The 22,202-nt window shown below is 39.1% G+C and overlaps 3 protein-coding genes across 5 annotated transcripts; 2 read left to right on the top strand and 1 right to left on the bottom strand.

Annotated features, from left to right (window-relative positions):
* The first annotated feature begins 697 nt into the window (after window positions 1–697).
* On the top strand, window positions 698–3,967 carry LOC144633486 (uncharacterized). The gene is made up of 2 exons (XM_078492342.1): window positions 698–3,687; window positions 3,800–3,967. The coding sequence occupies exons 1-2, from the start codon at window positions 706–708 to the stop codon at window positions 3,965–3,967; spliced, it is 3,150 nt and encodes a 1,049-aa protein (XP_078348468.1). The 5' UTR covers window positions 698–705.
* LOC144632652 (uncharacterized) lies at window positions 3,959–9,082 on the top strand. 3 transcript variants are annotated; one of them, XM_078491332.1, is made up of 3 exons: window positions 3,959–5,060; window positions 5,607–5,736; window positions 8,738–9,082. In XM_078491332.1, the coding sequence occupies exons 1-2, from the start codon at window positions 3,976–3,978 to the stop codon at window positions 5,692–5,694; spliced, it is 1,173 nt and encodes a 390-aa protein (XP_078347458.1). In that variant the 5' UTR covers window positions 3,959–3,975; the 3' UTR covers window positions 5,695–5,736; window positions 8,738–9,082. The 3 variants fall into 3 exon arrangements, with proteins under 3 accessions (XP_078347458.1, XP_078347457.1, XP_078347459.1); XM_078491331.1 differs by lacking the exon at window positions 5,607–5,736; XM_078491333.1 differs by lacking the exons at window positions 5,607–5,736; window positions 8,738–9,082 and adding an exon at window positions 8,089–8,359.
* A 2,891-nt stretch (window positions 9,083–11,973) lies between these two features.
* Window positions 11,974–18,838, bottom strand: LOC144633668 (acid-sensing ion channel 2-like). The gene is made up of 7 exons (XM_078492517.1): window positions 18,748–18,838; window positions 16,394–17,341; window positions 15,700–15,850; window positions 14,274–14,333; window positions 13,899–14,049; window positions 13,439–13,530; window positions 11,974–12,366 (listed from the first exon to the last, which is right to left on the bottom strand). The coding sequence occupies exons 2-7, from the start codon at window positions 17,327–17,329 to the stop codon at window positions 12,218–12,220; spliced, it is 1,539 nt and encodes a 512-aa protein (XP_078348643.1). The 5' UTR covers window positions 17,330–17,341; window positions 18,748–18,838; the 3' UTR covers window positions 11,974–12,217.
* Between the last annotated feature and the right edge of the window lie 3,364 nt (window positions 18,839–22,202).

The following is a 22,202-nucleotide window of genomic DNA, read 5'->3' as shown; positions in this document are numbered from 1 at the left end:
GGTGAAAGATTTAGAAAAGTAGAGTTCATGCAGTATTTCTTTCTTTGAACCATGTTGATGTACGTTACTGTAAGTCAGTTATTAATGTGCTATCTCATTGTTTAACAAGCATGACATAAAATCTAATATGAGAGTTTATAAACAATCATTAATTTACTAGGAGAGGAATTTCAAAGGGAGAATCCTGTATTGGAAGATGACATGATTTTGGAAGGAAGCAATTTAGTGGAAGCACGGCAACCTGTTCCAGAGATGAACAGCAATAGGCACTTAGAAGATATTCACCTAATTAGTAGAGCAAGGGCAGTAGGTGTGGCCTATGAGTTTGCAAAGCCTGGTTCTGTTGAAACGGCGGATGATAGAAGAAAAAGACAGCGGCGAAATCAAAGGAGAGTATCAGATGAGGAGAGAAGGTTGCGTGAAGTTGTTGGCGATCTACCACCACCTCCCCCTGCGGGGTCGAGTCAGTTGGAGGATAACGCATATGTGGCTATACGTGCATTTGAGGTAGAACAGATGACATATAAGTTCAGCTGTTGTGAGATCTGCCAGGAACGACGGTTGGAAGGCAAAGGAACCGGGAATATGTGCTCTCGCTGCAGAAGAGACAAGAAGGACCCGGAGTGCAAAGTTTGGTCAGATAAGAACAAAATGGACCCAATGTCTGTTCCAGAGGAACTGCCTGACATGTCGGATGCTGAGCAGATGCTGATTTCAAGACTAGCTCCAACTGTGCATGTACACATGTTGAAACATGGTGGTATTGCTTCAAGAGGGCACTGCATAGCATTCCCTCAAGCAGTGCAAGAACCAGCAACTATTCTGCCACGTCTACCAGAAGAAGTGGATATCATACGTGTCAGAAGGCAAGGAAAAGATGATACCCATAAGGAGTTTAGAGTTAGAAGACGACGTGTTGAGAGTGCACTCCGCTGGCTGAAGGTCAATAATCCTGCTTATGGCGATATTGAGATTAGCGACACTCGTCTGCAAAATTTACCGGCTGATGGTGAATTGCCGAACTTGAGAACAGTTGAGTTTTCAGAAACAGCAGATCACATGGATGACCAAGGCCCCGCTCCAGAGCAGCTGGATGCAGGTGAAACAGATAGTGGTGATGATATGACAGTCTCTGGAGTTATTCTCCCTGAGCCCGGAGTTAATGTTCAAGCATGTGTTGAAGCAGCCATAAATGAAGTTGTGTCTGAACCTCCTGAAGCCGAAGCTGAAGCAGTGGAGAGGCAACAGGGCACTGAACGACCAGTCATTTCATGGCCTTCAATTGGTACAACTCCAGCATCTGAGTTTACCACTCCTTATTTTTTCACAATGGCCTTTCCTTGCTTGTTCCCATATGGAAAGGGTGATTTTCACATCAATCGTCGGATAACGTGTCCTTCACTCCATGACTGGGCAGAGCACTTGCTGTGGTATAAAGATGGGAGGTTTGCTCGACACAAGGTATGGAAGTTTGTTGTCCACAACATGATTATGAGGAAGCGTGCCCTAGAACAGAGCAGGTACATTGTCGATCAGCAACTAGGAGACCCGCAATTAACAGTTGGAGACCTGCAAGAGCGACTAGCAAGTGGTGATAACACATTCATTAACAAACTGCTGTATTTTGGGGCAAATCTGCGTGGTACAGCACAGTATTGGCATCAAAGATGGAGAGAGCTTCGAGCCTTGGTTGAGTTCATGGTTAATGAGAAGAAAGGATTGCCTTCATTTTTTATGACTGGAAGTTGTGCTGAGTTTTACTTTCCTCCACTTAGAAGACTATTGGAGCAGTACATTTTACAGACCACAGGAAAAGAAGTTAACCTTGATGAGGATAGTAGTGCCCGCTACAAAGCTGTGCAAGAGAATACCCATGTGGTGGTAAACTACTTTGACCTGCGCACCCAGTCGTACCATAAAAAGGTTCTTAAGCCCGTATTTGGTGTCCATGACTATTGGTATCGTTATGAATTTGCCAAGTCCCGGGGTCAAATCCACTGGCACCAACTAAGCTGGAGAGTGGACAGACAGCCACACCAGCTGTTGCATGAGGCTCGTGAAGATGATTGTGATGAAGACGAGTGTGCTGCCATACTTAACCAGTGGGCTGACGAAAACCTAGCCATGACAGCATTACACCCAGGTGGTAGTGATGAGGAAGGAAAGCCACGAAAGGATCTCTGGCCTCCCCCTGAAGGTTCAGCTGACCCAATATCAGATGAGAGAGATCCCCTGGTAAAGATGCTTATGGATATAGCTTCAACCCAAGATGCGATCCTTGAGGATCATTTGCTTTTGGTTAACCGAGTTGGGTTGCACAGTTGTTCGGATTACTGTTTGAGGACACCCCGTCATCCTGGGCAAGGATTGCAGCCAAATGAACGTGTTTGCCGCATGGAATTTGGAAGTGAGTTTCACCCAGGAAAGAAACTCCGCAACGCACCAGAAATTGTTAACGATCACAATGGAGCTCCTCGCCTTGAGATGCCACGTGACCATCGACGTGTAGTGCAGCATTCCCGTTATCAATTGCAGTCATGGAGAGCAAATGGTGACATAAGCTTGATTCTATCGAATTCTTCCCCAGACAATCCAAGCACAGATGATATCATAGCTATAATTGACTATGTTTGTGGTTATGCATGCAAGGACAGTGAACCCACCGGTGCAACTGCTGATCTATTTGAAGACATGGTAAATGCTGTGGATTCAAGTGATGCAGGCCAGGTGTCTGGAAAGTCAATTTGTGCCAAGATGCTTATAAAGACCGTTGGAAGGAGAGATATTAGTGGACCCGAGGCATCATTTGAGCTCAGTGGACTAGCACTTTGGCGGTGTAGCCGACAGTTTTCATATTTGTCAATGACAGGGTCAAGGCGTCTTGAACGTGATGGTGATACTGCTACTCGCAGTACCCCTTTGGACAAGTACCTTGCACGGTCTAGTGAAGAGCATTGCTCCTGGTACCAGTTTGCATCCCAAGAGGGCAAGGTTCCAGTGGTCAGTGGGGGCTCTACACACGCTTCATGGCCATTGAATGAGGACTACTGTAGAACAATGCTTCTGTTACATTGGCCAAACTGGTTTGACATCCAAGAAGTAAAGGGAGATGCTGAATCTTGGGTTGATCGGTTCAAGGACTTTGTTGTTACTGATGAGTGCCCACTGTTTGTGAAAGCCCAAGCCTCTAAGGCACAGCGTTATGCTGAGCATACGCAAGAACCAGTATTTGAAGATGATGTGGATGATAATGCTGATGAAGCAGAAGAACAACCAGACTGGGTTGATGTCTATGCTGGCCAAAACCAGAGATATGAGGGAGTTGAGAAGGACTTTGATTATGATGATGGTGGAGAGCAGTACAATTGGAGCAGTATTTCCATTAATCTTCCTGAGGGTAAAGACCCGAAAAAATGGCTCGAAGAGAGCATCAAAGAAGATGAGGAACAGGAAATGGAAGTTGTGGACCTTGAATTACCAGATGTATCTCCTCTATCCTTAAATGATGATCAGAGAGCTATTGTTAGTCTCGTTTTGCATACCCTGTACAACCTGATTGAGAACCAGCAAGATTATCATCCCTTGCGACTTGTCGTCGCCGGAACTGCAGGAACAGGAAAGTCATATGTCATCAAGTGCCTGCAGAAGCTAGTAAGGCAAGTGTTTCGAAGCAACGATGCCATACAGGTGATTACCCCGACGGGAAATTCTGCCTATCTTGTTCAAGGCACGACTGCACACAGCTTTTTAAGAATCCCAACAGGGGGAAGGTCTTCTAATGAGCTGACTGTGCCTTCAGGTTCAGTGCTGCAGCAAATCCAGGATAGGTGCGAAAATCTTAAAGTCCTGGTCGGTGATGAGCGATCGATGTTTGGTCGCACGACAGTGGGCTGGATGGAACAGCATACACGCTATGCAATCAATAGAGGGGCCAATTCAGAGGAGCTGCTGGGAGGCATCCCTGTAGTAGTGCTGATGGGAGACGATGTGCAGCTACCTCCTGTGTGTGACACTCCCGTCTACATTGAACATAACCGCAGTGCACCATCTAACCATGGCAGACTGGTGTGGACAAGTTTTGACAGCGCTGTAGAGCTAACTCAGATTGTCCGTCAAACTGAATCTGAACAACAGCTAAGAGATGTGTTGATGTCCATGCGAACCTACTCTACGACACACGAGCAAGTCCGTTGGCTGCAGCAGTTTCAGTGGCACAATCTGCGTATGAGCCATGGTCCTGAACTTCTACATAGGCTGGATGAGCAAGGGCTGTATGTTTTCCCAACGCATCGTTTGGAATGGGAACGCAATAAAGCTAAGCTGCTTGAGTTGAACAGAGAACCAAACCATCCAGTTGCAAAGATCAAGTCAGTTGACAATGGCAGGCATGCTCAGAAGGCTGACAGCAATAAGGCTGGAGGTTTGCTACCTCTGCTCTATCTTTGCCGTGACAGTAAGGTCATGCTTACAGTAAACCTGAAGGCTGCATGGGGTTTGTACAATGGAGCTGTTGGCACAGTAGTAGACATTGTCTACAAAGATGGTTGCAGACCTACTGATGATCCTCCACCATTACCCGATGTTGTGTTTGTACGTTTTGCAGGTTATAAGGGTCCACCTTACATTGATGACGATCCGACACTTGTGCCAATTGTACCTGTAGTCCGCTCCACAGATTGTGCATGTAGGTGCAAGCGTTCTCAGGTTCCATTTAGGCTGTCATGGGGAACCACTATCCACAAGTGCCAGGGCTTGACTGTGGGCAGTGGGGAGGCCTTCAGGTATGTTGTGATTCACCCTGGAAAGCATGACTTTGAAGCTAAGAATCCAGGAGCTCTCTTTGTGGCACTGTCAAGAGCAAAATCTGCAGGTGGAGATGGCGTGGATCCTGATTTTGCCTTTCACGAAGATGTCCTGCTGAATGATGACAGGTTGAAGCCTGTAAACACTCCCACTACCCGGGCGAGAGCCGCAGAAATGGAAAGACTTCAAGTCTTGGCTTATGAATGTACACAGAGAGAGGCTTTAGCTGCAGCATATCATGAGGAAACATTTCTCAGGTTGGTAGAGTGGGCACAGTCTCAACGATTGTGAGATAATTTATCTTTACATTTCTGTTTTTCAGATTATCTTTTTTTGTAGCCAGATTGTGTAGCCCCAGTTGTTTGAGTGGGCGTGTCAAATAATCATTAAGGCTTTCAAGTGCTTTTTACAGTGTAACTTCAGCACATGCATGCACATTTACCTACTTAACTTACATGTACTGCATATAGCACAATTTCTTGTTTGCTTGACCCACCAATTGCATTCCCTTGTTTGCCGGAGGGTAGAAACCTGAGATTTTATAGGGAAAAGATATGAAATTCTGGACTGTAATTGTGACCTGGGTATGGTAATTATCTAGGTGGAGTTCAGGGAGATGTAGTGGCTTAAAAGTTATTTAGTGTGTTGTACTATATATCATAGGCCTCTGTGCCTAAACCCAGACTTTAATTTTTGCAACCACTTTTGTGGTAGACAATGATCATTTCTGTTTTCAAATTCCTAGTAAATGTTTGAGTTGCATTGTTCATAAGTTATGGTTTTCATCTGCTTATGTTTGATAGGTGTAACATGGCTTTTAGCAGAATTTTTGATGCTTGTAGCATCTCTGTGATTGAATCAGAATGGCTGCTAGCCCAAAAATGGCTCTGAAATCTTGGGTAATACATCACCATTAAATTCACAAAGCACCTAGTGAGTTAACCTTATTTATATATACTCTGTAGGCAAAGTAAAAGTATAAAATGAAACACATTTCTGAATAATTATTATCAATAGTTAGTCATTACCATCACATGGATATGAGAAAAACATTTAAGCACGATTTTGCCAACTAACTATAAAAATAGAGTCTTATAAATTTATTTAATATAAATTCACATTAATTCACTATAACACTGAACAAGCTTAAACCTTTTCAAGTTTAGAAGCATGTATTTGTTATTTTCTTTGGAATGATGTTGAGAGAATTTCCTAAATGGAAATTAGCTATTGGTACTGTGATGCCAGCTTTGTCATAATGAGTTAATATCGAGCAGTGAAGTGAACTGGTAACTCTAAATGCCAGTTATAAATATCTTAAGCATTTGTGATTTAACAAGTAATTTTACAGATATTAATTTTTTAAAGATTCCTTTGGTCCATCCAATGTGAGGTTGGTATCATCTATGTATTGGCTTAATCTAATTTCTTCTTGGTTAATAAGGATACCTTTGTCAATCGACAAATGATAGTTTAGCATTTGCTGAATTGATTTTTAATAGAGGACAGCCCCAAAATGAAATACTTGCTCGACACTCTGCCTGTGGTTTTGCTTATTGTTTTTTACAGAGGGTTTTTCCAAATCTTGCAAAAAGTGTTTTTATTACTTATTTGAGCTGTTTTTAGTTGAAATTCCCCAGATTTACTAGGACCATTTTGTGGTATACATGTCGTACGAGACTTAAAAAATGTTATTAATCAGAATATTTTAAACTGTTGTATACGAATATTCATTGTAAAGCTTTAATTTATTTTCTGTATCTCCTGGTCTATTGTAGTAGTGATATTATAGTAATTATTCTACATGCATAACTATAGTTTTAATAACATGTTTTGGGGGTTGGAGATGGGGGTTGGAGGATGGAGTGTCATGAAGGCACCCAATTCACTTATTGTTGCCATGCTAATAATTATAATTAAAATTGTGCCTTATGATAAAGTATACTACCTCCCCCTTTCCCTTTGTATTTTTATCTTACTTTCTTCCCCTACCTACCTTCATTCCCTGTGATAAGTAATAAAAACACTTTTGTCAAGTTTTGTTATAAATTCTGTATGTTAAAAAGCAATAACCAAAAACAGGCAGATTAAACGGCAAGCCTTGGAGTTTGTCTAAGCACTACACAAACGGTCTACACAATGAAATGATCTATAGATTGGGACAGATATTTTATAAATTTAATGGTGATCAATTATATAAATTTAATGGTGATCAATTACCCCGCATTCCAGAGCCATCTCATTGCTAGCTGCCTTCACCTCTGGATCACTCACAGGAATACATTTAAGCATATCTGTTACAATTCTTGAGTAAAACCAAAAAGTAGATGGAGGTGTTTAACCTTGTAACCTTGGGAAACCGATTCATAATCTGGCCGGCGTTTTTTTTGTTTGTCGTTTGTCGTGTTGTCAGTAAATCGTTCCAGACCCACGCGGCCCAGACGGCTCCTTGGTCACGGTCACGCAAGATTTGATGTTTACTAGCGATCACTCGTGTTTAACATGGACAATTTTCTCTCTATTTAGAGTGAAATGTATAATTTTTGTGTCATTCGACTGTTTTACCAGAAGACAGGACTGAATAATCACATAGTGAAGCCAAAAACCGCTTGGACATGTCCAAGCTATTTAAAACTTCCACTACGTCATCTCTCGCCTATAGCAATAAATAATCATTCACCCTACCTTTTTTAAAAATATTTACGAATACTCTGCGCTTTGTTTGTGTGAAATATTAATTTTTGTGTTATTCAGGCGTTTGACTCGGGGCGAGTACAAGTCGTACAAATTACCCGGAAAGTGTTGAATATTGTAAAACAACGACTTCTTTTCTGGATATTCCAATTTTTGTTTTGAACTTATTTTAGGAATCAAAACGAAAATTGCAAGCTTAGCAAGAATTTGTCAAGGCATTGATACATGTCATCGCGCCAGCGCAATTACCTGCTGAAATACGCAGTCAGGTATGCTCTATTTGTACTTGCAAAAGCTCGTCAGCCGATGTGAAACGAAGAAATACAACGCGATGGACTTAGTCCTCTCTTTGGTGTGAAATGGACTTCTTTTTAATTAATGTCATTCATGAACTGGCTTGGGTTTATTTTATTGAACATTTGGAACAAAATAAATATTTGCATACGAAAGCAGGAATTTAAAAAGAAAGAGATGACGCATGAAGGAAATTCATGTCATCCACACCGCGTGACTCTTGCAAGCAAGTCTTGTGGTTTCTCAAGTGAATGCTTTTCTAAAGATTTTTTACTGTGTGTGCCGTGTCTTTCCTAGCTAAAGAACTGAAAGAGTTGGTCAAACATAAACCACACGGTTACAAACTGCTTGAAGTTTCTTGTTACACCATCATTGAACAGATGACAGCCACTAGTTTATTGCTATGCAGATGCCCCTTTTTGATGTAAGCAAGTATTTACTAAAAATAATGCCAACTGTTGTTCAATGAAAAGAGAGCTTTTATCATACAACTCGAGCCACTGGCATTGGATGTTGGTATGGATGATAAAAGGAGCCAATCAGTGGATGGTGAAGAGGACCGGAGGAGGTAAGGTAGGAAGGGATGGAGGGAGGTAGGAGGAGAGCGAAGGGGAAGGTAGTATACACTTTATCATTTTGTTTCTCTTTGTTTCTCTTTGCCCGGCAACAATGAGTGAAGATGGTGCCTTCATGACACCCCCACCACTTGGAGTGGGTAATACGTGGCGAGGTCCGGAATGAGATCTTTAATTATGCCGCGGGGGACCGGGAACCCTCCTTTTTTTGTCTTCTATTACAAGTGCAAAAATTAAGACTTATTACTGTGAGATGTCATTGTCCATCTTCAGTGCTTTCTGATGACATTCACATGCACAGAATACTATTTGATAATTATTAAAGTGACATTAAATGTTTAATTACTGGGTAATCATTTTGTCTTTTCCAGGGTTAACTACAGCAGAGTGGAGCAGTACGATAAGAAGCACTCACGGGTACCAGTGGACATTCATTATTTTCAAAATTTGCCTATTTACTGTTTTTCTCGTAGGAACCTTAAATTTTGGAACTAAAATGAGGGGTCCCAAGCTTGATTAGGAGCAATTCACCATCTTGTTTTTACACAATAAATGCTTATAATATCATCATGATTATAGTTATGATTGCTGGCTAAATTGACGTGTCAAAAGCACAACTAGCACATTACCTTGATGTGAGAAGGCAAACAGCGGGCGAATTTTAAAGATTTTGCTTCGTCATTTATTAGTTAGTTTTCCTGCATGCAACAAGAAATACTCAGCGTGAAACTTCCATGGGGTACCGGTAGGTACTGCTATTTAAAAGAATCCCTTTCATGTGCGAGGTATTGTAGAGATGTTTCATTGAAGTACACAATTAAACTTTGTCTTTGCCAAATATCAAAAATTAGGTCTGCAATGTGTACATGCGTGGGTGTCTAGTCTACTTGAACCAAACAGACCAGAAGGATCCAGAAGGTGGAATTATAACTTTTTGATTGATTTTGTTTGTTCCCTTATTTGGTGTTGCTGTACACCGTAAAAAAAGAATAAGGAATAAAATTAATATTTAAAAAAAAAAAAACGAGTAAAACATTCTAAGCCTAAAAATTGTACAATGGCCAGAATTTAGAGTTCAATGAAGTGCAAAATAATTAGCTGGGGAGCTCCGCTTTTAGGCTTGCCTAAATCTATATATTATTCTGGTTCTTAAATTTAGAGGGCCACTGGTTTGTCAGTTTTTTACTGTTATGTGTTCACCCTCTATAAATAAAGTTGATTATTATTATTATTATTAATTTTTTTTTTTGAAATCCCCAATCGAAAATACTGTTTTTAAAGTTATTTAACGTATACTGCTCAAGAAAGATCCATAGCCAAAATAAATCGTTAAATCCAATCACAGAAATTGCGTTCAAAAAATCCTGCCATTAAACAAAAAAAGTAAGATTTGAGCCTGCGATTCAATGTTCACTTCTTCTCGGCGCTTTCAATCGAAAATCCATTCAAAATCCAAGCGCTAACCGCCGAATAATTTTCGAGAAATGTAGCTTTCGAAGCGACCAGAAACCGGGGACGTGATTTAGTGTTCCAGTAAGCAACCGTCACGCTGTTTGCTCTCCGCTGATTGGATAATGGTAAACAATGGCGGAGGAAACAGCGTGATTGGAACACCAAAGCGCCGAGAAGAAGCTTCAACGTTTCAGTTTACCTGGTGTTTGATCAGGAAGCCTGGCGATTCCGATTTCTGGCTTAAAATCGGCTTGGCGCTGGAGCGGTCGAAATCGAGCTTTCCACCCTTGTTTTTTTTTTTTTATTACGTGAAGCAACAGTCAACGCAAAACCCTCCAAATCGCTCAAATTCGCCATTTTGAGCCGCAGAAACAACAAAATACAACAGTTGAGGCAGGTTTACGTTTATTTTGAACTTAAACATAGACATTACTCGAAATAAGTTAATGATAATAAGACGCTTTCAAAATCCTGTTACATTTCTTTATATTACGAACATACAAACAGTCACGCCGTTTGTATGGGCCCGTGATCTGCAAATCCCCCAAAATGAAGCCCCTATTTTCTTGTAGCTAAACTATCAAAACAAGAGAGCAATGTCACGATATAATAGTTTAAAGGACGCACAACACTTCGGACCTCCTGATCTTGCACATGTTAATCACACCGTTTTAAAATCTTGATCCACAAAGGGAGCTTTGTTACGATAAAAAATATGTAAAAGTATTTCACAATACTTTGGACCATCCTCTCTTTCGTATTCATGATGTGCCTATGTTTTGTTTGATGGAAAAGAACATTGATTTTTATTAATATTTTTTAATTTAATATTGAGGGTATTGAGAGCTTTCTTCCACATAAATTTAAGCTCTACACTGAAATTCAACAAACGTCGTCATGCAAGATGTGTGCCATCCATGACAAAGCTCCCTCGTCAGTCTACCAACTACTACGATTTCCAGTTGAGTAAGGCACAAACAAAGTTTGGTGACGAGGTTTCAACGTTCCAACGGCGTTGTTGTCAAGGGCAACTTTCTCTGTTTCCATTGGTAACAAATTTGCGTTTGCAATTGCCTTGCTCGACAATCTAGATGCTTAAATAAATACAAACACTACAAATATAATTAGCAACACTCCATTACACTTTCAAATGAATATATATATATATATATATATATATATATATATATATATATATATATATATATATATATATATATATATATATATATATATATAATATATACACAGAGACAACGATAAAAGGAAACAAATAATGAAATATATTATGCCTTAGCTGTTTTATATCGACGGTAACAGATCTGTGTTGAGAATTCATGTTATGTTCAACATCCGTCACTTTACCTTCATCGTTAGAGTTACTGTTCAACTGAAATTAAATCGTTTTCCAACTCCAGGGATTCTAGCAGCTTTAAGAATTCGTTCAGCTTTAAATATTATATCTTTCTCAAGTGCAAAATGAATAACTCGCAAACTCAAAGGAAGAACATTTGGCGCTTCGTAAAGCTGACAAAAGCTGACACCGTTTTGGATCGAAATTTAAAAAAATTAGCCAATCAAAAAATTGTTCAATTAACCCTATTCTGACCGGGGGGGACTTTTGACGAGCTTTTTTCACGATTCAACCAACCCTGTCAATCTTTGTGAGTTTATCTAAAATTTATCTGGGAATGATTTGGTAGGATAGGTTGTTGTGTCAGGAACTTAACATCACCATGGCAACGGCATTTTGATAGGCATGTTTTCCCAAATTTGTAATTTTCGTGTTTCTATTTATGAAAATGAACGTAAATGCAAATAACTTTTACCTTTTTACGGTTTTTAAGCACAGTTTTGATGATTATGTGTACTTTGCAGTAATTTTGGGTGGTTTTCTGGCATTTTGGAAAAGTATTGAAATCCAAGATGGCGGCTGTTTTGACATCATGATGTATATGTCACGTGATGTAACGTCACATCCTACGTGACGTATGCCAAAAGAAAGATCTTTGGACATACTATACATCCTATAAGTTTCATTGTGATTGCTTAATTATTCTGAAAGTTACATGGGGGGGGGGGGGGGGGCTTCCGACCCTCCCCCCCCCCCACCCCTGGTCAGAGAAGGTCCAAAAAAGCCCGGTCTGAATATGGTTAAAACTGACGCCATCTTGGATCGAAATTAGGCTATCACAACATTGTTCTATCTGTTTCCCAAGAGGTCCTCCTTGTATAAAAGAACAATGGCGGTCAGTACAGAGAAAGTTGCCCTTGACAACAAAACCTTGTCACCAAACTTCGTTTGTGCCTTACTCGACTGGAAATCGTAGTAGTGCTATACGATAACACACAAATACAAGTAGCAATTAAATGGTCGTTTAACATCATATTAAAGTTCTTTAATAATAACTGTCATTGGGTTGAGCGTTTACGTCCGCGGAACGCTTCCTTATTTTGGACATTAATACTTCCCATAGAAAGTCGATGAACTCGCAGATCGTCAGTAAACTGCACCCAAGAAACAAGCCCATGTTCCCACCAAGCTCACCTGAAAGAAATCATTGACACAACTTTTGTTTAAAATATATAGAAAGAGGTAAAAAAAAAAACAATTTAGCGGCAGCAGGAAGCACGTGCATTTGCAACGTTATTTCTTTTTTCCAGAGAATTGGGCGTTTTTCACTTTTAAGCAGCAAAAGTAGCCGTTCTAAGTTTGTTTGTCAGGGACCCACAGGAGACCGTAATACACAGGATCGGAAATTAGAGAATTTACTTTAAGGGAATTTAAAGTGCTGGAAAATAACCCAAGAATTTCCTTCTGATCGTTAGACCTAGAAAAAAAATCGGGGACCACGCAAGGAAAAGTACACTATTTTGACCTCGTTAGGATTCGAATCCACGACCTCCGGATTAGAGGTCAAAGAAATTTTTTTGCCTCGTGTGGTTCCCAATTTCTTTCTAAGTGCTTAAGCTCAGAAGGAAATTCCTGGGTAGTTTTCCAGTACTTAATATTCCCTAAGGGTCAAATTCTCTACTATACAGCTTCTATTTCCAGTGCTGCGTGGCATTCGCAGCTTTCCTCTTAACATACGCGACATCGGTTCACTTAAACCTACGTATTTCCTGTTCACTAAGCAGTATAATTTAGGCCGATGTGGTACATAACAACTCTACATCGGTAGCCGTCTGTACTTGGTACTCGGTACTCGGTATAGGGTACTAAGCACTCGGTACTGGGTAGTCGATAGCCAAAAGTCGGTTGTCGGCGAATTGGTAGTCAGTTCTCCATAGTCGGAAGTCAATAGTCGTTGGTCGGTAGTCGGAAGTCGGTACTTAGTCGGGATCGGTGGAATTTTTATCCAACGAAAGTCGTTTTAGCTCCGATGATGTCGAGTAAATTATGGCTGTCGATCTTGAATCGTAACTTTCTTTGTTATTAATTTTTATACTGCGTCAACAGTTGTGTTAAAAGTAAGCTAGTCTGTCTTTTCCAACAGTTACACGTTCTTGATTTATGTGATGGTATCGTACGCGTTTTTTAATTAACTCTTAATCGTTTCATGCAGCAAATGTTCAGTACACATTTTATGCCAATCTAATATTCTGTGTATCTTACTCACCGAAAAGGCTCTCTGGTCCATAGCTAGGAAATTCTTGGCGCTTTTCGTAGGCCATGTGCTGGAAACCCACTTGAAGGAATACGTAGTTCTCTCTGTATGGTGTGTCCAGGCAAAGGTGTAGAAAAAAATTAAATTACCTTATGTTTAAAATATAAGTCGCAAGATGATAAACAGCCAACAGCCTATATATCATCACAAAGACAGATACAAAATCAAAACTCAACAAATCTCACTGGCCCATTACCACCCCATACGTCCAACCCCTGAATAAAGGAAGACAATAAAATGATTTCAAATGCCTAAGGACTTGGTCATAAAATTAGTTAGACGCCTCCATAAATCTGTACATGTATTTGAACAGCTACAATTTAGCGGAGTATTAGTTTACCATCGAATTTTCACATATGATATAACGATGTACATTTCCTTTAAAGAAAAACTTTTTACGAAAGTCACTTACTGCATGTAGCTGACACTGACGTTAGTTCTAAAGACATTGCGCAATAATTTGATGATCGAAGTATCCGGGAATTTGGAATACGAAACACGTGATTCATACTCCAATTCTGAGCACGCGTTGTTGCATGGGCACTCTGTCAAGTTGACGGCTTCTGAAAGTTAAAAAAATCACTGAATTATTTAAAATTCGGCGACGTGATATCACTTATCACTTTAACGCATATTCAACTTCTTTTTTTTTTTCGTGAATTGGGACTTTTGAGGAGCTTTTGCAGTATTTACACCTTTTAAATGGCGGATCACTGCAATAAGATTTATTTTCACCAATACACACGCAAGTTGTAAAAATGACAATGGTAACATTTTTGTTTCTTACTTCTAGCCTTCTTTATGCATCTTTGGTCTTGAAAAGAACACACTGGCAACTGCCTCACACCTACACGTACGCAAGTACGGAAAATAAATCATATTTAATACCTCAAAAATATCGTTTTATCTAAATCTTCAATTTTGATTAATTCTGTTATGATAGCGAACTCTATTTTTCTGGGGAGGGGTATAGAGGGAGTAGAGGAGCGGCGAAATTCAATGTGTGAGCATGCAATTAGTAACTTAACAACTAGCTGCTGACAAACTACCAGTATCATGATCACTTTGCGTATAAATTTTCATATCCCTTTTAAAATGAGATATTACAAGAATTTTGTAGAGGAGACGGCGTACGTAGTGGTCTAATTTTTCGGAGGGGATAGTGATTTATTTATAATATAACCGGCTGTGTTGTCTTTCCACAAGTCTTCAAATTAGATGCAAAGAATATTTCTTTCTGCTAAGATATTTCAAATGATTGAAAATCATCATCATCATTATCATCATCGTCGTCGTAGTAGTAGTAGTAGTATTCGTCGTCGTCGTCGTCGTCGTCATCATTATCATCATCATCATCATCATCATCATCATTATCATCATCATTACTATTAATATTATTATATAAATTAACCTATATTTCTCTGGGGTAGGAGAGTGGTAGCAACCAGGATTACTACCGTAAAGAGTCGATTTAGCGCCCGCGCGCTTATTTACTTTTAGCACTTCATAGTAGGGCGCTTATTCGAGACAGGGCGCTTATTCGGGACTGGGCGCTTATTTATTTTTTTGAGAAACAACTAAATGTTCAAAACAAAACTTTAATGAATATTAAAATAACTAACAATAACAGAAATTGTAACAGTAACAAATTGTTAAAAGTTCAGTTAACGTTACTTTTAAAATAATTGCTCATTTTAGCAGTAGATATATACATGCGCGTGCACGGTACGGTGAATGTTCATGAGTTTATCTACGGTAACTAACAATAACAGAATACACTAATACGAATGGGGCGCTTATTGGAATAGGGGCGCTTATATAAAGGGGGGCGCTTATTCGGAAGGGGCGCTTCTTGGAAGGAGGACCCTTAATCGAATCATTACGGTAGTTGAATCAATTGCCTAGCATTATGATAGCAGCATTTCAAAGATTCTTTCCATGAAGAAAACACCCTACTTGTAGCTCCGTTTTAAGAGCGAATGTCCCAAAAAAATCGAATTTCCTGCGGTTGGCTTAAAAAATCAAATTCGCTTTCCTTTTTCATATTGGAAGCCCTTAGTAAGAACAGCGTTACCGTTCTTACTAAAAGCTCCCCACAGGCAAAAGGAGAGAAAATATGATTTTCAAGCCTTCCCGCGCTATGCTTGATTTTCGTGAACATTCACCTTCAAAACGGTATTTGACTGCTTCTATTTGTAAGAACGAAATATCACCTGGAAAACCAGCATAATGGCATCCACAAATATCTGACGTCATATTTGCGTAACACTGATACACACAAGCGTCCTTCGTATAATTACCAACTCCCGGGATTTCGTTCTGACTGCTGCAGTTTGTTTCAAAGGGTGCTTGAAGTCTTTTGTGCTAAAAAAGATTTGAAAAGAATGAGTAAGTTGTGAACACCACATCTCATCTTACCTATTGTTGAACGTTATAGCACAGCAGGATGCAGGATGCATGATGCAGGAAACTCTATGGTTTCAAACAACCCAAATTTGTCATTATTAAAGGCGGGCATATTTTTGGGAAACTGGATACGAGTTTGCTTGAGTTGTGTTGTCACAAGGTTTGCACGAAAGTCGTTTACCAGACGATCGTACAACACAAAAACCGTGGTTTTGAGCCTTTAAACACAGTATTTCCCTCCTCGTTTGATAGACACCTTATCTGTCATTATTATTTCCACTGTATCTATTGATGTGCAAACCCTATTGCGTCATCAGATCAAAGTGGCTGTGTAAGCACATGTCTCCTGTGTTCGTTTGTTGCTGCGAAGGTCGACAGAGAAATATAAAGGTAGAATGGAAACAATTGGTGAAAACATTAGCAATATACCATAGAGCTATTTTACGCCACTTTTCATCTTGTTTTGTAGGCCCTTTAAAGGTTATTGACAAAGTAACTCACCTCCCTTAACTTGACTGCGACCGACGCATGAGTACCAGGAAGGATGTTAAATCCAATATTTCGGTTAACAAAAGTCTTTTGATCGTGCACAATTACTTGCAATCCAGTTGAATACTCGCTTAGAGTGCTCTCATTTGTTTGAACATTGAGAAGGATACTTAGGCCGAGTTCGGGACCTTCCATTTCCGAGTAGAACAGGCTGGAGTTATTATCACCAGAGTTGAATGTGTAACAAATGCCTTTTCTTGTAAGGGTGGGAACAAATTCTTTTTCAGAGCATACTTCTTCTTCTTCAGAAAAGCGGCAATAAAGAAAAAACATGCCAGCCAGGTCATGTCCAAATTTGGCAAGAAATTGTTCTTCGTTAAACAAACGCTCCGAAGTGTGGTTGAGAACGTTAACGATTTTCTTTCGCATTGATGCATTACAGTTATCTACCAGTCCATAACCAAACGGGTGAAAAGCACATAACAGTGCTTGGCCACAAGTGAGATTTCCACGAACTGCACGTGTCTCACTGCATCCACTTATGTTTAGTCCCAGTTTTTCAAAGTTTTCATCAACGTCGGCCATATCTATCTTGGATTTCATAAACTTGTTTAAATTGCAGATTGTCACAGCGGGAAACTTCAAGCCTTTGATTGGCGTTTCTTGTGAAATTATTGTTTTTATTGGTCGCGACATGAACTTTTCGAAGCTCGTAGTTGAATAATAAAGATAGGCACTTCCAGTAACGCAGAGAAATATCAACCACGTTGCTCGCCTAGGAATGGAAATCCCGCTTTGGACGACGTATCTTAAACCATGGAGAGTGGTGTCTGAGGCAAAAACTTTCCATTTGGTATAAAATGAAGATTTTTTAGACTCCACTTTTTCCTTTGAAGGATCGGTAGGAGAGTTGATCGGTTTTACTTGTTTAATCATGGTGTAGCACATATAAGCAGTTGCCTGTACAAATAGAAAGAAAAACATTTCAGCACTTTGAACTGTAGCATGTCTTAACGGAACTCTCCTCTTAAGCTGAATAGGTAATTCGCTATAGTGTGGTTTTCAAAATAAACGTCGGCTCTAGTATATTTCAAAGGAGGATAGGAGATGCCAGGGAGATGTTGCCGGATATTTACTTTTGAATTAATTGTAGGATTTTGTTGTTTTGATTTTGAAATAGTTATTAACCATGTCTTTGACTGAGCGATGTAATGCCAGCGACTGTAAACGTGAATATAAAACTCCCGCTGCTAACGGTAAATGCGTTTCATGTATACTTATCCTTTTACCTTTTTTGTAGTGTGGTCTGTTCAAAGTGAATCTTTAGAGGAATTTTAAAAGGACGTTCACGCTAATTGTTTATGTGCATCCTTACTGCGCACGTAATTCATGTCGCAACGCCATGCCACGCCAAACTTTAAGCGCGCGCGCTGAGAAAAGTTTCTAAGCACATATAAGGGGGGATGACCATTCCGCTCACTTTGCTTGGAGTTTGCTCTCTTAAAAATCGGTGACCCCTATTTTTTTCTTAACGGATTACTTTTGTTAATTAATATCTACGTTTTGCGAGAAAATGAAAAAAATCTATCGAGTGGAAGTTTGTTTTTATTGTCTCACTGACGTTTGAATTTCGCTCTTTGAGCTTTTCGTTTTGTCGTACGAAAGTTTTAAATGCCTTTTTCCAGGGTTAAGTCTTTCAAAGAGACCCCAAATGTGACTAAGATCGTTTTCCTCGGTTTACTTATTTTCGATATTTCTTACTACAAGCCTTGTAAACACTGCTGAATTACGCGCGCTAATTTTTCAAAATCAGGGTAGTTTCTTACACGCTTTATCTCTGAAACGGAGTTGGCATTTCTGAGACAAGTAACTCGTTATCTGGACGCAGTAAAATTTTTAAAAAATCTATCGAGTGGAAAATTTTGGAGCGAACGTCCTTAAGCACTATTTTCAAACTTCAGTTGTATTAACCAGATCTTATACTAACAGAGTTTGAAAGTTCTAGACGATGTCAGTGTAACTTTTTCACGCTCCAAACGGTTGAAAACAAATAAATCTAGAAGAAAATAAGGGTAAAATTTGAATCTAATGATTAGACGATCTTCGTTCGCGAGGTCACAGTTATGCAAAGTTGACACGGCGTCCACTGTCAGCCGAGTTGGTAAAAGTAATTTAATGCCTCAGAAGTCCCTTCTTCTCATAAAAAGGGCTAACTAAAAGTTATCAACTTGGCAATTAAGAATATAGAGTATTTACGTTACTTTTGTTTTAAGCCTTTGGCGGTCATGGATATGTAAGGAAGGATCATTTCAATAAAGCCACATTGGAAATAATCCTATGAAGAGATGAGTCCTAAAAAAGATTACCTTGTAATGAATCGCAGGTTGCCCTTCTAGTCGCAGCAAAAAAGTTCCGGTCTGTCAAAGTACGAAAGAAAAACTCAACCCTCAATCGATTTTTTTGCGTTTTAATACATTTTTGAACATCTGCAACTTCCAAATAAATTGTATTTTACTTTTCAATAATTAAATCCAATGCAATTTTTTTGAGAGTTTACTCAGTCTCATTTCCAAACAACGATTGTTCCAATAATATAACATTTCTTTACCTTCTCAGCTTGAACAGTTTTCATTACTTTCAGTGTAAAACATCATGACGATCAGATAAGAAAATTTTCCTTTATTTAGATAACTAATACTTAATGAAACACGGGAGACAACTTTTTGTTTTTGAGCGCCAGTCTCGAAAGTTCACCGAATATATTTATCCTGAGTATCACTAAAATTGCCAATATATGAACATAATCATTCCAAAGACCAAATTTTCCCATCCTAAGGAATCCATTTCTGTTTTTAAGCGATTCCAACGGCATAATTTCATGATCAGTGAACTTAAAATACCAACGTCTCTCAGATGCATCTTTTTTTTACAAATACTCCTTTTATGACGATGTGGAATTCAAAGTAATATAAATGTGCGTTTATTATTAATAACTTTCATTTTAATTGGCCGAGTTCTGAGTGTCGTATCCTTCTATAATGAAGCTTTTTAAACTGTAAAAAAAATTAATCTGCATTGCATAATATAAACTTTTATTCTTGATATGTCGGATGTCTTAGATATTGGTCAAGGTTTTGTCTAATTTGGATTACTGAAGAAGAAAAGAAAATGTATGTGATGTTTTATTTTTTCTGTAAGACTATTGTGCTGTAAGACTAAGATAAAATGATTTGGTTGGTTTTCGTTTCCTTAACACCCTTATCTTGAAATAAATGCAGTTAGAAAAACATTGCGGGTGCAGGGAAACCAAAATAAAGACCTCATACATCCGTCATTCTTATTAAATGATAATGTAGTGGGTAAGCAATATGTGACTCACTAAATGTGACATTTGTTTTATCGAGACGGGAGATTGCATGGAATAAAAACAAGATAAATTGTTTGGATTGTGTGCTTTTAAACTTATATAAACAATCGGGGGTTGAAGCGGAATATTTTCACTTTAAATATTGATTATTCCCCGCCCATTTTTCACAAGTATTCATTATTCCTTGCCTATTTTTAGATCAATATTCATTATTCCTTTAAATAGGTAGATGTTCCCAGGTATACAATTGTCAGACCCACAAAACGAGAGCGGTCAAATATTCTATTCCAATTCACAAGTTGTGCACAGGACACTGGACATTGTTCTGCTGCTATCCTTCTGGAAGGTGTTAGTTCATCACTTATTACATACTTTTTTAACGGTGCCCTCTAGTTACACCTTCAATGGCCTTGATTAAAGTGTAAGACGCATGTGGCTTCTTTATTTGCTGACTAGCAAAATAGTACCACCCAAAAAAAATAAGCCAAGCAACATGTTTCAGTGAAAAGCTTTATTTAACAAACAATGACGATAATGCGGTCCAACCAATGAGTCTATATAATCTGGAAAACAATGAAGTGTTGCACGATGTTTATAACAAGTTCTTTTGTAGGCCATTGTACAAACTTGTTCGAAAACGCGTTTATCTCCTTAACATCATCGCTCGTGCAATCAAGTCGAAATTAGTGCACCTAACAGAAATACATAATATCACACCCGCTTTAAGCGAAGCATAGTCTTTTGAAGCATGTACAAAGACAACAACTGTACGTAACCATAACGACTTGCCTATCAAGAGTTACTTCTAAACCAATAAGTGAACAACGGATAAAACGGATAAATGTAGTGTTTGCCTTCAGGAATAACAGGAACGGTACAAGTGCCCACAAGTACGTCAACGGGCCACATAATTAAGCATTCTGTTACCAATCTGAGTATTATTCCTATATCATGACACATTTTACATTGAGCACCGCTTTATGCGTTATCTATTTTCAGCTGTAGCTGTTAGATCAGCTTTGTGATTTTTCAAAAAAGTTCGACATTACCGTATTAAATCTAATACGGGTTGTTGTTCTCCCTGTTCGTGTACGACAAGGAACCCTGGATGGTCCTCCCGGCTGTTCGTCGTCTGAGGCATCTGAAGCCTCATCCTCGGAGTCAATGTCACTGTCTACGCCTCCTTTGAGTATCCGATCAATTCTTAAAACTTCTTGCTGCGAAATTGGGTACAGTTTTTCATTTTTGCAGACCCTCATAACCCTGAATACGGCGAATTTCGACAATCTGAATATGACAGTTGTCGGTAATCTTTCTTTCGATTGGAATATTGTCCTCATTCTCCTTGTCTTCATCACAAGGAATATCCAGTGTTACTCGGTTGCGACCAGTGCCGTAGCAAGGGTAAAATAAGTGGGGGGGGGGGGGGGGGGGCACGCGAGCGCCGAAGACGCGAGCCGCTAGGGGGCGGGCTAGGGGGGTCTGGGGGAAAGAAAATTTTGAAATCTAGAGGCTTGGAAATGCTATTTCCAGCGTTCTGCAAGAGCTATTTGTGATTTACGAATATCACGAATTATTTACTTCCTACACTGTCTCAGCAAACCAATTGCATGCAATGCACATTGAAGAGAGTATAACACTTGCAACTTCAATTACAAAATCAAGAGAGGATGAAAATAGAAAACCCACTTCTGTATCTTGAAACTAGCAAATGTTTTACCTTTCAGAGTCATCGTAGTAGGTTCGTAGTTACTAAACTGTCTGAGTTGCCTTAAAGGCAAACGTAGACTTCATCGGCAGGTCGTTTTTTGAAAATTTCTCAAACAGGGGCTTGCGCCGCTGGTTGTCCCCCACAAACAAATGAAAAGAAGTACAAATGTTATTGTTTCAAAACTGTCGGGAAATAAAATTTATTTTCAACGTTTTATACAGGTCTGTTTTTACTTTTTGGGGAAAATTGATATACTTTTTGGGCAATTAAAGGATCAGTTACATTCTTTGTGCCCTTTGGTTTTACATTCTTCGCATAAACATTTGTTTCGGAAACATTGTTCGCACTTGTAAACACAGCTGCCCTCTGTTCCTTTTTTAAGACATTCCTCGCATTTCTCGATTACTCTTTGGCTATAATTTTTTTCCCGCGAACCGCGTCAATTTACGGGAAAATATAGACAACTGGATGGAAAATTAAAAACGTAACTAAACGCTTTCTAGCCAAGCTACATCTTTCAAACTTGGTGAATAAAAACTTTTGCCTAGCATTTTAACTTTACAATTCATAAGTTGTCCAGAATTCAATTTTTGAAAAAAATGTTGCCGTCGGATTTCCATACACACACTATACCTTATTATAGGAAATTAACGCTTGTGTTAATTAAGGTATTTGAAATTAACGCGACTTAAATTAACGCGAATTGAAGGAAAAATTACTTCCCTAGAAAGGAAATTAACGCG

This window comes from Oculina patagonica, chromosome 12 (genome assembly GCF_052425735.1).
Source record: "Oculina patagonica isolate OP01 chromosome 12, crgOcupat, whole genome shotgun sequence".
Lineage (NCBI taxonomy): Eukaryota > Metazoa > Cnidaria > Anthozoa > Scleractinia > Oculinidae > Oculina > Oculina patagonica.
The sequence above is the reverse complement of the archived record's forward strand: the minus strand, read 5'-3'. Positions and strand labels throughout refer to the sequence as shown.

What these genes read in the sequence shown, in the direction of transcription:
- LOC144633486 (XM_078492342.1), top strand. Translation starts at nt 706, where the DNA reads ATGCTGATTTCAAGACTAGCTCCAACTGTGCATGTACACATGTTGAAA. An exon ending in GAAGCAACGATGCCATACAG is followed by an intron (nt 3,688 to 3,799) that starts GTGATTACCCCG and finishes CTGTGCCTTCAG; the next exon opens with GTTCAGTGCTGCAGCAAATC.
- LOC144632652 (XM_078491331.1), top strand. Translation starts at nt 3,976, where the DNA reads ATGGGAGACGATGTGCAGCTACCTCCTGTGTGTGACACTCCCGTCTAC. An exon ending in CATGAGGAAACATTTCTCAG is followed by an intron (nt 5,061 to 8,737) that starts GTTGGTAGAGTG and finishes TGTCTTTTCCAG; the next exon opens with GGTTAACTACAGCAGAGTGG.
- LOC144633668 (XM_078492517.1), bottom strand. Translation starts at nt 17,329, where the DNA reads ATGTGCTACACCATGATTAAACAAGTAAAACCGATCAACTCTCCTACC. An exon ending in TCGCAGTCAAGTTAAGGGAG is followed by an intron (nt 15,851 to 16,393) that starts GTGAGTTACTTT and finishes AATCTTTTTTAG; the next exon opens with CACAAAAGACTTCAAGCACC. An exon ending in GTCAGTGTCAGCTACATGCA is followed by an intron (nt 13,531 to 13,898) that starts GTAAGTGACTTT and finishes CACACCATACAG; the next exon opens with AGAGAACTACGTATTCCTTC.